The 16,942-nt window shown below is 33.7% G+C and overlaps 2 protein-coding genes across 3 annotated transcripts in view; one reads left to right on the top strand and one right to left on the bottom strand.

The window, feature by feature from the left end:
- The window catches only part of LOC135222753 (putative methyltransferase DDB_G0268948), a 122,487-nt gene extending 118,380 nt beyond the window's left edge, over positions 1 to 4,107 (top strand). Inside the window, exons 12-13 of one of the 2 annotated variants that reach the window (XM_064261004.1) lie at positions 270 to 406; positions 1,092 to 4,107. The gene's annotated coding sequence lies outside the window, so the exon portion shown is untranslated. Of the gene's footprint in view, positions 1 to 269 lie in introns of both variants that reach the window. The other variant, XM_064261003.1, reaches the window with a different exon arrangement.
- LOC135222752 (D site-binding protein-like) overlaps positions 1 to 16,942 on the bottom strand; it is a 41,661-nt gene that overhangs the window by 7,975 nt on the left and 16,744 nt on the right. The window contains 2 exon segments of the mRNA XM_064261002.1: positions 11,547 to 11,684; positions 16,203 to 16,291. Coding sequence (XP_064117072.1) covers positions 11,547 to 11,684; positions 16,203 to 16,291 — 227 coding nt within the window.

The following is a 16,942-nucleotide window of genomic DNA, read 5'->3' on the forward strand; positions in this document are numbered from 1 at the left end:
ATTATCATCATCAATCTGGATCAGATATATTGCCATACTGTACCTTCTGTAATTAGTCAGCAGATACTACCATGCAATCAAAGATTTTACAAATTTAAATTAGATTTGGTTTCAGCCAAATAATAAATTTCACAATTAGGGTTTAAATTAATATTAAATTCACAAACCTGAAGGATATTAAAGACTACATTTTCCAAATATTTTTGTGCAATAACTGTAAGTAAATTTTTGAAAAAATTAAAATTACTCAATATGATTAACCCTTTCAGATTTCATTGGCGTCATGCAAGTTTCATCCCTTTAGATCCAGGTGGCATCATCTGTAAATTATTAACAAAGCTAGCCATAAATAGCATTGGAATAACATCTGTGGTGTTGGGAGACTGTAATTCCCTCTCCAAAGCAAGTAGGTGCTGTTCAAATTCATTTATCATTAAGCCAGTACAATAGAGTATCACAAAAATATTGCACACAGTAATTGGCATAAATCGTAACAAAATACCATGTTTCATTTGAAAGAAAATTTCTCTTACTTTTCCATGGTACAACAAAATTTATAAATCTTTTCAAAAAAATATTTGCAAAATGATTAGTCTGTTGATGGCTAACTTCAAGACGACGACGTCACCATATACTAATTACGCCATTTTTAATGTTCTAAGATACCACTATAAAGCATAATTATTTGGTCTTGGAAAAACTGAAAAGAAAGGGTTAACCAAAATAAAATGGAGAAAGGCACATTCCTCCTTTCTTCTTAGAAATTGCAACTAGTACTGTATTTAGTTTATCATGTAATTAGTGTCGAATCTACACATACTGATTACTATAGCATATACTGATGCCCAATGTAAAAAAAAAAAAAATTATGTAATTTCTTAATGATTTTTGTATTGCATCTTCATTGAATTGAATATATTATAGACAAACCCCTTAAAAATTTTCAAGGTTTCAAAGATTCCAGTTACTTCATTTGTCATTAAATTTTGCCCGCCACAATGAATCTAGTGGCAAAGGTGGATGGGAGCAACCAGGATTTTGAATGTTGTCCTATGTGATTGTTTTCTTCACACTGCTTATTTTGTGTGCAGATGTGCCATGCTCAGCTGTTGCAGACTATGGGCTAATGAGATGTCAATGCCATACATTTTAGTCCTGTCAGGCATTAAATGCAAGAGTGAGGTGGTATGTAGTTATTTTGCCATAGAACTTTATTACCAGGGACAAAAGTGGGAGTGTATGGTAAGTAATTTAGTGTGCGCTCTTTTTGGGCAAATCATTTCTTGACTTAGTCATTAACCCTTATAGGATGTATAGGATGCCATAAAAAGTTTGAGTTAAATTGAAACATTCATACAGATCGCCTCAACAGCAAATACTGGTTGATGTTCTTGATCATATGGTTCAAGACAAAGTATGCCAACTTATATATCACTAGAAAGCTAATGCTTTGAGTTTGGCATGTTGGTATAATGCAAAGCACCAACTTGAAAGCAAATGGGTGAATGTTAGAATGTTGACCAAGTATATTTTTTAAATAAAAAATGAATAAATGTTTACTGCACTCTATATATTTATGAGTCACTTTCTAACATTCAACCATGTGCTTTCAAGTTGCTGCTTTGAATTACACTAAAATGTTCAGCTCAAAGAATTAGCTCTCTAATGACATAGCTGGCATACTAGAGGTCAGACCATCAGCTCTCCAATTATTTATTGAAAATAAATAATCTTGAAAATTTCTGACTAACACATTACTCATGTATTCCAGTTTCATGCAAAAAGTATCACATTCTTGTTTTATGCTACTCAACAAAATCCATCAATAGGTGTCTGCACATCAATCATCTTGATAAACTAGACACACCTTCAATTGAAGTATAGTTATAAAGTACTTTCCAGTATCTTTTGTCATTTATTAATAACAAAAGATTTTTAAATCAGAGCAAGTACACATACTGTGTACTAAACTAGAAACTCCCAATATATGTATAATTAATCTTGTCAAATGATCCTAACAAAATGGTAGCAGAAACAGTTTGGTAATGCAATCAGCTTGATAAACACACTTTGGACTAGTCTACATTTATTTAATGGTTAGCCTGTGCTATTTTTATACTGTAACACAAAAAAATTCTTGAGTTACGAGAAACCCATTCTAATATGTTGCCCCTTTAAACTGGGAAATTACACCAAATATGTTACATGTGGTTCTTAGCACTTCCCTGGCCTTGGATCATTTGTTTGAAAGCCATAATAGGAACTAATGCTTTGATTTGTTGCAGACATGGAATCTTTTGACCATCAGAAAGACATTTTGGTGATGAAGCCAGGCCACCAAGATTCTTAGATACACCCAAAATGTGGATGAAAGTTAAGTTTTCATATCTGCATCAGACAAATATATATAACTACATCTGGAGTAACAGGTAAACAGGGCAAACTTTTTGAGCATACTGACACTTCAAATTCTAACAGGTATGGTGTTTCCCCTATGCCTTTTTTTTTCAGTTACACTATTTTGGAATAGTTGTATTCTGCATACCTTCCCTCTTGTTTTACATGGTAAATATAATTTTGATTCTTAGGAAAGTCAAGTCTAATTGCTTCTTGACTGTAACAGTATATTGGATTACTTTACCAGTTTGTGGTTTTTGTGGGACTTTCATTACCAGTTTTCAATTTGCAATTGCTAATTGATTTTGGACAAGTTTTCATGGTAATGGCCAGTTTGCAGGTGATAGGATTGAGTACTTGGGCCGAGTTGTTGCATTTTAATGGGCATATGCCTCTTTGGTTCTGCATTTTTGTGGGCTCTCTGCCTCTGAAAATTTGCTTTATTTATTAAAAATAAGACTATGAAGGACGAAGATGTGTGGCTGTTTATAGGGTGTACATTTTTATATATATATTTTCATTATCATTACAAGCCAGTTACCAAAGCCTGCATTTTCTCCTCTATGAATGGAAATGAAATGATAAAGTTTTCCAAAAATCTATTTTAGTTAACTTTTATGCATGAATTGAGCACTACAGTATATACTTTTTCCTGAATTTAAACTATATTTCTCTCTATTTTTGTACTGATTCCTAACAAAAGTAAAATTAAACAAAAACACTTAACACCTTGTCTCTGCAAAACTGGTGGTTGGATTTTGTCTTAAATTTAGCAAGCATTAGTATTTTGAAAGGTTTTACATAACTTTGCTTCTTTCATTGTTGATGTATGATGATTATTACTATTATAAAAGATTAGTTTATCCAGACCTCTGAGTTTAATAAAGGTTCTCCTCGGGCTGGTTAGATTATGTATGATGAAATATCTGCTAAACTGTTTACTGTTAGATTATGTATGATGAAATATCTGCAAAACTGTTTACTGTTAGATTATGTATGATGAAATATCTGCTAAACTGTTTACTTCTAGCTTCGAATTTCACTGTTCTTTTGGTCTTGTTTCAATTTCTTGTTTAATATTGTATGAATTCAATTTTTAAAATTAAGGTCAAAGTCAACAGCATTCCTGTTAAGAGCATACTACCCATATGTGTCTTTCAAATGGCTTTTTTTACTTTGGTTTGGAGCTATGATTTCTTCATTTATGTACACAACTCCCTTATTTTTAATGTTTTATACACTCGAGCTATTCAGATACTAAATAGTGACAGGTTTATAATTATGAACAAAATATAACACGAGACCTACATGATTTGTTGTTTAGTGACCTCACTTGTCATATTCTGTAGGCCTATGGAAATTTGTACTGCTATTATTTATACATATTATTTTCTCCATTTGTAAAAAATCAAATTACTTGTTACCTCAAGTATGTAACAGAATATGTATGCATTCCAACAATTTTTAACATGTTTTAACATGTACGTAATATACAGCATGATATGAAGTGTAAAACTATACGAGCAAAAGGTCCAAACTTTGAAATAAAAATTTTCATTATTATTTCACTTTTGTATTTAATATTTAATTAAATTTCATTCATAATTAAAACTCATTCTACACAAAAATGTACATCTAATGTTAATGTGCATATACTTCCCTTTATATAAAAAGGCACCTATATTTAATGCCCTACTTAAAATCATCTATGTACTGTACAATAAAACATTGCAATTCAATATTTACACATAAATACAAATTTACCATAATTTTCATATTTATAAAATACATACAACTTTAATGATAAATGGAGCTATTATGTTAAAAACTGAATCATCCCAATCAACCCTATCCCAATGAAAATTATCGTCCAGCAAAATAAAATAACTACCCAGTTAATAGTCAGTTTGTGTTAGGCACATAGTGTGGATGGAAACTGACCCACTAAACTATACTATGATAACACCATAAGCTCATGCAGTCAAAATTGCATGTTATTTCATTAAATACATACAGTACACTATATCAATTTCAATATAGTGAGTAACACATCTAGTTATGTTTTTCATCGAGAAAAATCACATGCACATCAAATAGAAAAAGCTTTGGTGAAGAGAGAATAGTTTTTTGATAATGCAATATGAACGCTCAAAAGTTTGTAAAACAAGTTAACCCTCCAATTCCGAGCCTTTTAAACAGGCTATTCAATTATTTAACTAAATTTCATAAACTTTCATAATTGGAAACTGTCAGTGTATAAAATGGTATTCACTTTCCCATACATCATATTACAAAAGCTATACAAGTTGTACACAGGAATTTCTGCTTGTTCACTAAGACTGTTTGAAGTCAATATCACTACCACAGGGCTTGCAATAAAATATGCATAACCCTTGGCAGTGAAAACTTTATGGATCATGTCCTACATAATGATTTTATCCATATTTCATTGTTGAAATTAACAATAACTTTAATTTCAGCTTGATTTCCTCTTTTCTTAATAATCTTGAATATTACTGTACTATTTAAACTATACTGTGACTGTTGACTGTTTCCCATGATATTGCGAGCCTAGTTTTACTGTTTAAGGGATCCAAGATATACAGTCCACAGGGACTACACGTACACTAAGAATTTGGAAGTTTCTATTTAATTGAGTTGCCTGAAGAGTTAAAGAAATTACATTTTAGTCACAACCCCCTAGCATTGTCAAAATTAAAATTTGAATTAAACTTTCAATAATAAGATATACAGGATATATACTGATATATGTTCGCATACATAGTAATAAGTACATGCATGCCTCAGTTTCAACAGATAAAATCTTAGAAGGGGGAAAAAAGGTTTAGTGACTCAAGTACTGAATTATACGTAGTTCATAACTGGATAAGCCTTGAACTAGCAAATTATATGTAGTTCATAACTGGATAAGCCTTGAACTAGCCATTACGGAAACTACGTAAGCTAATACAGTATGTAGTGACTAAAATATTTACACAAAGACATTTTAAAATGATGAAATGATTCATAATTCAAAAGTTGTCTGAAAATCTCAGTTTTTGCATAATGAAAGTCAAACATGATCATACTAAAATGGAGTCTTAATTAACAAAATGTGCTATTGCTCCCTTTCAAAAGTACTGAAGTGTAAGACTTGAAATAAAAATAAGGTAAAAGCTCCTAACCAAAGATGTGGCAGAAGCTTGTGTGGTCTCCTATTTAAACTGCCTCATACATTGCGAGCCTCTTCTTAAGCGATTCCACAATGGCTTGAGCCTTCTGTAGCTCAACAGTCATGGCATTGTTCTGCATGGGGAAAAACAAACTTAATATAATATAAATATAAATACCATGGTAATCTAAACTTTGTAACAAGAGGCAAGTGCAAATCACTGGAGCAATACCACAATGCCACAAAACGCAAGACAAAAAGACTAATATGGACCAATTTGGAATATTGCTGCCACTGTTGCAATAGGAATCAAATGCTTCATATATAACAACCTCAAAATTTAACCAAAAATTGACTTTTGGAAGAACACCAAAAGCTCACAAAATTCACTTGAGAGTGGTGAACTTCATAGTAATAAAATAAAAGTAGTAGTAGTATAAGAAAAATGACACTAAAATATTTAGTTTTCACCTAAAAGGTTGTTTCTCTGATAATGATGAGTAATACCATATAAAGATTTGTTTTGTTGCTCTGATAAAAATAACATACAAACTCATGTTCATGAATGGCAATAAAATCCTAGTTTCATAAATTCAGCAATATTGAAGAACAACTTTCACTCGCATGCATCATGGCAAGAAAAATTTTAAATAAATTTCCTTAAAACTAGGATGAACACCAGTCCCTCAACCAACACCTCTTCATGCCTCATATTTTGTTTCAACTGCAAACTCTTCTCATCTGTTACATAAGTAAAATTGGCATTCAACAACCTCATAAAATTGCAATACCCACTATCTGTGGAACATCATCACCCTCTATGATAGAGAATATACTATAGAAAAAACTTATTAATAGATACCGAAATAAGACAAATAGGTAAACTCCTGACATATTGCAACAATTTGAAACAGCTTGAAGACAGATCAACCCTTATGTTACTGGACGAAGTCACTAACCTACCTATTTAAGGTTATGGGAGGTGAATGCATGGCTTAAAAACAGCTGCAACATTTAAATACTGAAATCAGATTAATAATGAAAAGCTCAGAATACACACCAAGTACAAAGTCTTCCCTAAGTAGGACTGGGGAAGTTAGATGTGGTGAGCTACCTTGAACCACTCCTCTCTTCACTGTAATTTGGTAATTGTACAAAATAAAATAAAAACTGTGGAAGCAAGTGACGAGCCCCAGTTTTGGTGCAGTTGAAAGCATCATCTGCCCATTTCTCTTCACTGTGATTTGGTAATCATACAAAATGCAATAAAATTAAGATAGTGACTTGCCAACTCTGAAGCTTTTCAATCGAGAGGTTCATGGAAACCATTATTTACTTTTATTCTCAATTAGAGCCAACACATTTTGAGTGAGTATGATGTGTAAACGTAACATTTCTGCAGCCAACACAATTTTTGAGTGAGTACTATATAGTAAACATAACATTTCCATCAACACTGTTGTCGTACAACTAACCCTCCTAGGAATATATGTATGTAAAGTATGAATTGTTACATACTGCAGTATGTTCAGCTATCAGTATACAAATACCACCACATAAATTTGTAAGCTTCTGTAATGAGGAGTACTTGAAAATAATTCCTTTGTATCCTTTTATTGAACTGATGCATACTGGCATCTGCTCAGTTTATTAATGGGATATCTTTTTTCACTATATCATCCTTGCTAGACTAGTTTTCCTCACTGTTCTCTAAATAACTGATCCACATGATGCTTCTCTCCTATACAATTTAGGTATTTGAAACCCTACACCATTTATATTTTGCAATCCAGGGCCTCTTTTGTGACCCCACTGTGCTACATTTATTTGCATTCACAACTACCCCTTACCCATAGCATTCACAAATCCACGTCCCAAACATTTTTGTTTTAGCATCTAATACAGTAATCAGTTTTCCCATTGCCAAATAATTAATCATAAAGTTTCAGTAAAACATTCGGATTGTCTTCATTTTCCACTCCTGAGAATTTCTACAAGCTTCACTCAAGATGCCCTTTGATTTGTAAGTTCTGGCTGGTTTTTACTCAAGTTCACTGAATTGAAACAATGTCTCCTTGTTCAATAGGTTATTTTACTTGAACATAGCTCTTTCTTCAGTTGTTTGCATTCATAAGCTTTGCTTAGTTAATGCATCAACCATATTTCTGTGTCAATCCATGACATGATGGGTGTTTGGAGATATAAACTGCAACATACTCCTAACCAGAGAACAGGCCCACTTGTGTTCTTACTTCTGACTGCTGACAATATTTTTCTTGTATATTGTATCTTCACGGTGATCCAACACACTAGACATACATTCCAAGATTGCCATGGATGAAGCAATAAGTGCTACAATATAATAGTCACCCATCTACCCCTTGGAAAGTACAATATAAAGCAGGTCCTAGTCCTTACTAAATAACCCACTACTCATTGTTAAGAGTATTGTAGTTGGTCAGGAGAGGTAAATTTTTTCAGAAGGCAACTGCCACTTTTCCTGATAAAGGGACATTTTCCTTATCCTTGTACCTTCTCACGACGGCAACAGCCACTTTTCCTGATAGTTGGGACATTTACCTCATCCCTGTACCTTCTCACAACATGTTTTGCTTGTTATCTCACAAAATGTCTTGCTTGTTAAGTAACTTCAAGTTGCATAAAATCCATCTTGTGGGGACGTGGAAGTGTTTCATCAGTGTGTCCGTGCCATTTCATATTCTCCAGTTCTTTGCTCATTTCTGATATGATGTCCTTTCAGAGTAAGCACAATTGTCACTCCTACTTTCATTTCTTTTCCAGTCTTACATAATGCTCAGGTTTCCTTTGGATGGTAGTGCTCTCTTCCACTGTACCAGTGGGGATGCCCTACAGTGAATATTCACCTTGGGTTAGTCAGCTGTTATCCCTCTGCAATTTTCACTTAAAATTTTAATTTTATCTTGTTTTGGTTCCTGCTGTAATTTTATCCTATTTAGGTTCCTCCGGGCTGCTACAGCTTCCTAGCCATTTTGTTTCTCAGTCACAGAAACACTTTTTTTCAATGACAAGACAATAATTGGGTTTTCAGGTTTACTGCTGGATCTCTATTAAATGTTAAAAATGTCAAAATTTTCTGGGTTACCGACTTCATTAAACTTTGATGCTGTAGATGGCTCTGCCTACCCACTTTCTAGCATTTTGCTTCTCCGAAGGGAAGATGTTGCAAAACGAGAAAAGTGAGTGACTGGAACAGACTACAAAGAAAGATATAACACACACACTCAGGATAGGACCTCATGAAATTTGCTGCATGAGAAATCAACCTGGTGACAAAGATTTTGCCAGCACTTCTCACTGAGAATGAAATCTTTTGGACTTTACAATAAGGTTACCAAGGGAGATGGCGAGCTACAGAAGGCATTTGGACTTTTTAAGGTGTTTTGAATGTCCAAAATCTGAAATGGGCTGTGCCTGACATTCTTTTCTAACTGTGTATGGCAAATCCTGGATGGATCATGGATACCTACATGTGAAGAGAAGGCTGCTTGTGAACGGTCAGTGAAATATTTTTTAATTGGTACCAGGACTCATCTTAAATTTCTGTGGTCCTTCAAAGTTCATGTAATAATTGTGGATATTTAATCTGGCAATCACCATTTTGGGCTATTCTTCATTAAAAAAAAAAAAATTGGGAAAAAATGAGTTCGAACTCATTTTGAAAGATTTTTATCAGAAAGGTTTAGGTTTTCCTGGATTATATTTTTATATGAATGCAAAAATTGAAACATTTCAAATTAAAGACTGATAACTATAAAGAAATAAACATTTAGAATACAAAAATTTATTACTATAAAGAAATAAAAATTCAGAATACAAAAATGAATTAAAATATATAATTATATTTCCTAGACTGTAATGATTATATGTACTTGGTTTAGTTTTACATTAATAACAAATCTCATTCAATACTTTTTTCAATACTGTACAGCCAATTTCTGATCTGAAACCGATGTTAAATGAAATTTTCCCTGATGACAAGAGTTCTGTTTAAATACTATTTCATTTTCCCAGATGACAAGAGTTCTGTTTAAATACTTATGTTTCCGTACTTTCCTCTAATTTCTCAGTTAATAACACATTAATAGTACAAAAGAATGAAATGGCCAGCCTATTGCATCCTGTAAATACTACTAATTACCACTACTTGTCTTTAGTTATTAATAGCATGCCTTTGATTTTTCTGTAGGTTCCACAACACATTGATTGTTTGGTATGATTCTTGTTATGGCAAGTGTTCAAAGAAGCATTATACCTTAGTACATTTACAGCTATACATTGATAATACTCTGGTAACCTTAGCCTAACCTAGGCTATGAAAATTGGTACACTGACAAAGTAGATTCCAGTAAATCTGGTGAGGATCTCCCAACAAATGACACAGTATGGTCTAACTGTGGCAAATTTCTGATAGAAGGGAAAGAATTTTAATGTTACAGCATGAAAATTATCAAAACACATTAACTTCTGTATAACCAGGATTGAGTGTACTCATTACCAAAAAAAAAAAAAAAAAAATATTTCAATGACTGCATGCTATTACCATATGTGCCACACCTTGAGGAGCAGACTGTGGGAACACATGAAAAGCCTAAGTAAAGAAAGTCCTTTATCAAAGACAATTTCATCCAGCCAGCTTATTAATGTCCCTACAATGACATCAGCACTTTGACAAAGCCTATTAATCAACATTTTGGCTCAAATCAGAGTACATAATGTACTGAAAACACACTTCTTCCTTTTCTTGGTTATATATTGACCCAACTGTTGCGACAAGTGTTTGGATATGCTAGCAAGTCATCACTAATACTTTCATTTGTCAAAACCAAGTTCTGAAGAGTTCTTTGTTCATGATGATGCCAACCTGTCTTGTAAACTAAATCAATTCCCATTCTTGATGCTGTTCTTGAACAGCCTCAGAAGCCTCATTCAAGAGGAAAAAATTGTCCTAATCTACTGTGCAGTAGAAAAGAACATATTACAAAACTCAACAGTTAATTCCAGCTACTCTATTGCCCATTCCTCCACGTCTCTTCTACTAATACTATATATCTTTTTTTAAGAACATTCCCAAAATAACTGAAAAGTAATTTTATTTTCAGGTCATCAGTCACTTTTCAGTACTAGTGCTAATAATTTTTTTTATTTTACACTAGCAATGAGCCTGAAAGAAAATATACCTTAATAACATGCCAATACAGTATTTACTGAAAAGAAAAAAGGATACAAGAGTGGGGAAGGTAGAAGTACGGGAAAAGCTGCTGCAGCACAATAAGTTTTTAGTTTTAAAAAGAAATGTGCACAGAAGTGTTCTTATATGCTAAGGACTTGAACATCTGCAAGTGTATATGGCTACATTCCTACTGCTTATAGAACTATGTGCATCATTAATTATCATGTGGTGGCGCAATCTTTCCCTATTCAAGGCATCTCTCATGAGCTGTCCACACACTTACAAAAATCATTCATATTCCCTAAATACTGCAATTTGTCTCATAAGGAAAAAATGCACAGGCTGAGAAGTATAAAAATGTCACAATACACAGTTACAGATTCTGTCTACCTGTCTATGCATAAAGAGTCAAGAACTGTACTTTTGGACAGACACTATAATTGCTTGTCTAAAACAAACCCTGTAGATTGCCATACTTGTTGTGGATGATAAAAAGAATTTTTAATGAGCAAAATCAAAGTCTAACACTGCATCAAAATAACGAATGGGCAGTCTAACACTGCATCAAAACATTGAATGGTGCACAAAAAAGAACAAACACACACCCACACTGGTATTATAGAGCCTTACACACCAGGATACAACTGTAATTAATTATTATTACTGTTATTTTTATTTTTTTTGTGCATCCTGCATGAAAAGGTTCACCATTATTACCAATGTTAGGATGCAACAACCCAAACAGTGATGCATCTCAACTCTTACCTCTTTCTCAAGGTAATTGGCGCGCATAGCAATCTGATTTTCCTTCAATCTACGAGCATCACGGGAACGTTTTGCAGCCAAGTTGTTTTTGCGACGCCTGGCCCAATATTTTTCATCTTTCATCTCAGGTGGCACAAACTGTGACACGTAGACAATGGATTAGCATTTGATATAAAACAGGTCCTTGTAACTTTTTCATCAACTCTTCCTAACATGACTACATTGAGAATTACTGCATGCAACATCAATTCTTATTTATACTCTGATATACTAATACCTTTTTGTAGACTGCAAGTAAATTTTCTTTGGATATTATAAATAAAAATGATTCACAACAAAAGTTTTTGATGCCATCTTATTTAATATGCACAGTGCAGTAACAATCAGCAAAATTATAACACTTATTTGTTTCTCGGTAACCTACTCATAATCTAATTCATGACATAACCATGATTCATAAAATATAAAAACTATCTTCTAATTTCTTTTACAATAAAAAAAAAAAGTCTTATAATAGAAAAACCTGAATACTGTACTTTAATTTCTCAATAAATCCAATTTTATATAATGCTAGTCTGCCATACAAGACACGATAAAAAGCAAAAAATTAACATCTAATAGAAAATATGACAATTAAAATGCTACGTCTAGCATGACACCTAAAATTTTTCTACATAACCTATGTCCGTTATCAGATATGTCACTGATACAAACTATTTAGCAGTGACTGAAAACTTTATAAGAAACTGACCTGAAACACATGTAAGATTAAAACAATAAATGTATAACACCTAAGTACAACCTGTTAGATTTACCAAACTATTCCACTGTTGCAACCTATTACCATGCTATATGGCGAATATAGAATGGAAAATGGATACATTATAGACAAATTGTAATAAAAATAAGTTACTAACAAGGTACAGAAATTATGTAAAGTGCTTCTGAATTTTAGGCCATTTACAAGCAAACACAAGATTTATTGCATTTCATAAAGTACGTTATCCAAAAAAAGGCAACTACTACTACCTACAAAATTCTAAAAGTAGTTTTGAAAAATGAGTTATGATGATTTATTTAAGTGGAGGAAATTCCTTCAGGAAAATAATCTGAACACCATAAAGCACTACTTTATTACTTAACTGGTATTCTCATAACTTATAACTACTGCAATACAGAGCAGTTTGCAGCTGTAGCTCATTTTTTTCTCCAAATGATATTTTCAAATCTTATGCACCAATTTATAATCTGTTGACACTTATACTATGACACTGAATATTACCAGAGATATAACTTTCTACCTGAAGCCCAACTACCAAGCTAGACCAAGTCGAGCTAGCTTCTTTGGTACCTCTCATTTTTTTATATTTACTAAAGTATTCTTCCAATATTTGTATGAACTTCTAGAGTACAACATGCTGTATTTAGTGTGTCCTGTGATTCTGCAAATTCAAAAGCTTGTCATATAATATGACAGCATTATTAACTCCCTACTTTGGACATAATGTACCCAAAGTAAGAAATACTAGGAAATATACATTTAATCCTGTCTGAAACCTAGCTGACAGTGACTAACATTGGGTGCTAACCTTATATGACTAGGCTACTGCTTGAACAATAAAGCTGTGCACCAACATTATAAAATTCAGTCTAGTATGGTTTAAAAAAATCTACAGAAATTGTTGATAGGTTGAAGAAACTCTAAACTGCAGATACAACATTTAATGGAATATTATCAGTAGTTTATTGTTAATATAACCTGGTTCTTTCATGTCTTATTGCAGATACCTTAGAATGCAGATAAAAATTTAGGTACAAAACTAGAAAAAATTCATGTTTCTTATGAAATGTTCTGCAAAAAGAACTTTACAAAAAAATCTAAAACAGTATTTCTTCGCGCCCTGCAATGAGTACAATAGGTGTGTATTTAAATAAAAATTTCTCCAGTGACACCACCACTGTTTAGTTAATAGTGAGGACAAATTTAGGACAAAATACCTACTAGATATTTGACATTGGAGTTTTAAGAGCAAAATGAAGCATCTCAAAAATGATGTCTCGATGCCAAAATCTATGATCAATTTGGCAAATCAGAATTAGAACTAATCAATAAAATCTCTGCATTACCTGGAACTTTATAAATTGTAATATTTATACAACTCAGTATCTGAGTTTATTTCAGGAACAAAATAATAACCTACTACTACTGTGACTACACATATAACTAAAATTAGCCAAAAGAATCACACTACAATGAGAACAAAAGATCAAAACATTCAGCTTTTACCTTCCTTACTGCTTTTCTTGGATTCACTGTCAGTAATCGGAAATTACAAGACAACAATCATTTTAATCCTGCTCAAGAATTGAAGAGTTTCTCATATTTGAGAAACCATGTACGTACTGTACTACATATTATAATTATAATTTGAGAAAACGCTTGTGAAAGTGATGTAAAATACAGAATGGAGAGGCTAAAGGAAAGAAATCATTCAGAAGTTGATAGAATTACAATTCTGACACTGGTGTGCAGTTTTTTTTTTTTTTTTTTTTTTTTTTTTTTTTTTTTAAATATACTGAACACCTAGTCAGGAGGTGTAAGTTAAGTCATGATGAGGAAAAACAAGTGACTGGTCCGGTGTACAAGGGAGAAAGAGAACAAGGCCCGTAATGTTTTCATGACTTTTTAGTATATGAAAGGAGTGGAAAAAAAAAAAGAGAAAGGACACCAGAAGCAGGTGGAATGTTGTCAAAAGAAAATACGTAGATTGTTTAAGTGTGTGGAACAGCTGGTGATGAGGAGAAGTTTATGAGGATAAATACAAACCAGGAACAAGGAGCTATAAATATTAATATAGTACATGACAGAAGAATTTGTGTGTGATTCGTATAGGAATTTGGCAATAAATTATCAGATCATGTGAGTTACAGAATAGGTGAAACAAAGGTAGCACGGTTTATCCAAACAATTAGGAAGTGAATTGGAGTGTCAATTGAAACAATAGCTGATATGTATGAAGGGATTACTGACCCCCCTACCCTCTATGGATGTGAAGTGAATGTTGAAGAAAAATGAAAAAAAAATAGGTAAAGCTGATGAGATTAATTACCATTACTGTATAGTAAATATGGAGTGAAAACTTAAGTGCTGAAAAATGCTCAGATATGTAGAAATCGTAAAAAAAAAAAATAGAAGTTAGTCTTGGCAAAAAGATGGATCAGTTATTCAAAAATCCAAGGTAAAAACTTATAAGTAGACCCAGAAACTCTTGGAAAAGGGAATTAGAAGATATAGCCTGATGGGAATCTGGTAGAAAGTGCATAGAACAGCAGAGTGAAATGAACTCACCCACAAGGAGATATAATAGAAGGGCCATGATATATTGGAAAATAAATTCTTCATGCAAAATTATTGGGGGGTGTGTTTTATCAACAAGCTTCTGATGAGTTGTGTGTAGATAAATGAAGTGATGATATGTGAAACTCACCTGCATCGGGGCTCATCCTTATTCAGTAAATAAGCATGTCTGTTACATTGAGCACTGTCTTTTGCTCCTCTCTGAATCAGAGAGAAAAAAAGGGGCTTTACTCGCTGTCACATTAAACCTTTAACTAGAGAATAGAGGCTGAACCCCCAGTGTATAAAAAACATTCACAAAAATACTGTTTTGTGTAACTGCTTAGAAGACTTACCATGAACAGTAAATTGAACTCATGCCCAGCCTACACCATTCACCTCTATGAGACCCACTGTTTCCCTGGAAAGCCGACTAAGGTCTTCCATTCCAAAACCAGTACTCTCTATACTTTTCATCCTCATTCCACCAAATATTTCTTATTTAAATAGTTTTCAGAAACCATAACACCCACTCAGCCAAAACAATCTAAAAATGCACAGGACAATAGCAGTTACCACTGACCCTTTCCAATGTTCTTTTAACTACATTTCTCATTCCTATAATTCTCCAACTTTATATAAACTTCAATAACAATTCATCTTAACTCCTCAACTTTTTCATTTGCATTCAACATCTCTCCTTCCTTTCTATAAGGAAGAGCTGACTCAATCTCTTCACACAATCCAATGCAGACTTTAAAAATTTTTCTCCCACACAACTGCTTTCCTTACTTGACTATTCTGTGAGTAGCCTCTTCTCTTATAAATACAGTACCATCATCCATTACATTCAACCCCCAGCCCAATTGCCTTCTATTAATATCCACCAAATATAGCCTTCCCACCACGCACAATAAGTGGTTTCTGTGCAACTTCACAAGCATTGTCATTATAACCTGTCACTCTGCTATAGAGGCTACATATTTTGAGTACATACACACACACACATATATATTATATATAAATATATCATGAACTAGTTAATCTTTCATATATGGTACATGTCCTTAATGCTTATATATAATATATATACATATATTACAGCACATACATAAAAATCATATAAATCATAATGAGATACTGAAGATGTACATGTAAAATAATTTGGTGAGTGATACAGCATGTAAGTAGTAATGTGTGTGTTTTCGTTGAACTTTGAACCAACAATCAGAACAGGTAATCAATCCACTGCCTACTAAGCAGTAAGGAAGGTCGAGAAGCCTTGAATGCTGAAGGGAGGAAGGTCCAGTCGCTCTCACCTGCTTACGGCTCTTCTTGATCATGGGCTGCGGTTTCAGCTCTTCCTCTGAGAAGCAGCGGGTACGTGGATCAAAGTCCTGCCCAGGTACTGTAGCAAGGGCTAGGTCGTTAGGGGAAATGTGGTAATCAAAGCGCACTTCAGATTTAAGATCCCCGGCAGCAGCGGTTGGAAGGGCTGTGGCACGGGCACTACTAGCACTGCCCAAAAACTTTTCATTCAATCCCCTACCGGCAGCCACATCTCGCCCCTGACTTGCTCGAGCGCTCTCTGGAACCACACAAAACGACTTCGTTCAACGCTTGGCGCTGTCCGTCCCTCTCCCTCCCCCATCTGCTATCTCTCTCTCCCACCTTGACAACAGAAAACGAGCTCCGTCGCTCCAGCTACCCTCACTTCGGGAGAACACCCGAGGTGAGATATCACCGCCGAGTCGTACTTATATAACAGCGAATAGCTTTCGTCTTCGCCTTACGCACTTATATAACAGCGAGTGGCCGGAAAACGTTACGTACTTATATAACAGTGATTCAGAAACGTTACATACTTATATAAGAGTGAATAGGAATCAAAGGTAGCTGATGAGACGGAGATCAGGCCCAAAAGGTTGGCAATTTGGAAGCTCAACATTGATTAGGTCTTTGATCCTTATCTTTTTATATATATTTTATGATAGTGTTAACACGCTGTCACCGATCATCACACTAGGACAAAATGTTCAAAATTTTAAAAGAAATGGAC

Source organism: Macrobrachium nipponense, chromosome 8 (genome assembly GCF_015104395.2).
Source record: "Macrobrachium nipponense isolate FS-2020 chromosome 8, ASM1510439v2, whole genome shotgun sequence".
Taxonomy (NCBI): Eukaryota; Metazoa; Arthropoda; class Malacostraca; order Decapoda; family Palaemonidae; genus Macrobrachium; species Macrobrachium nipponense.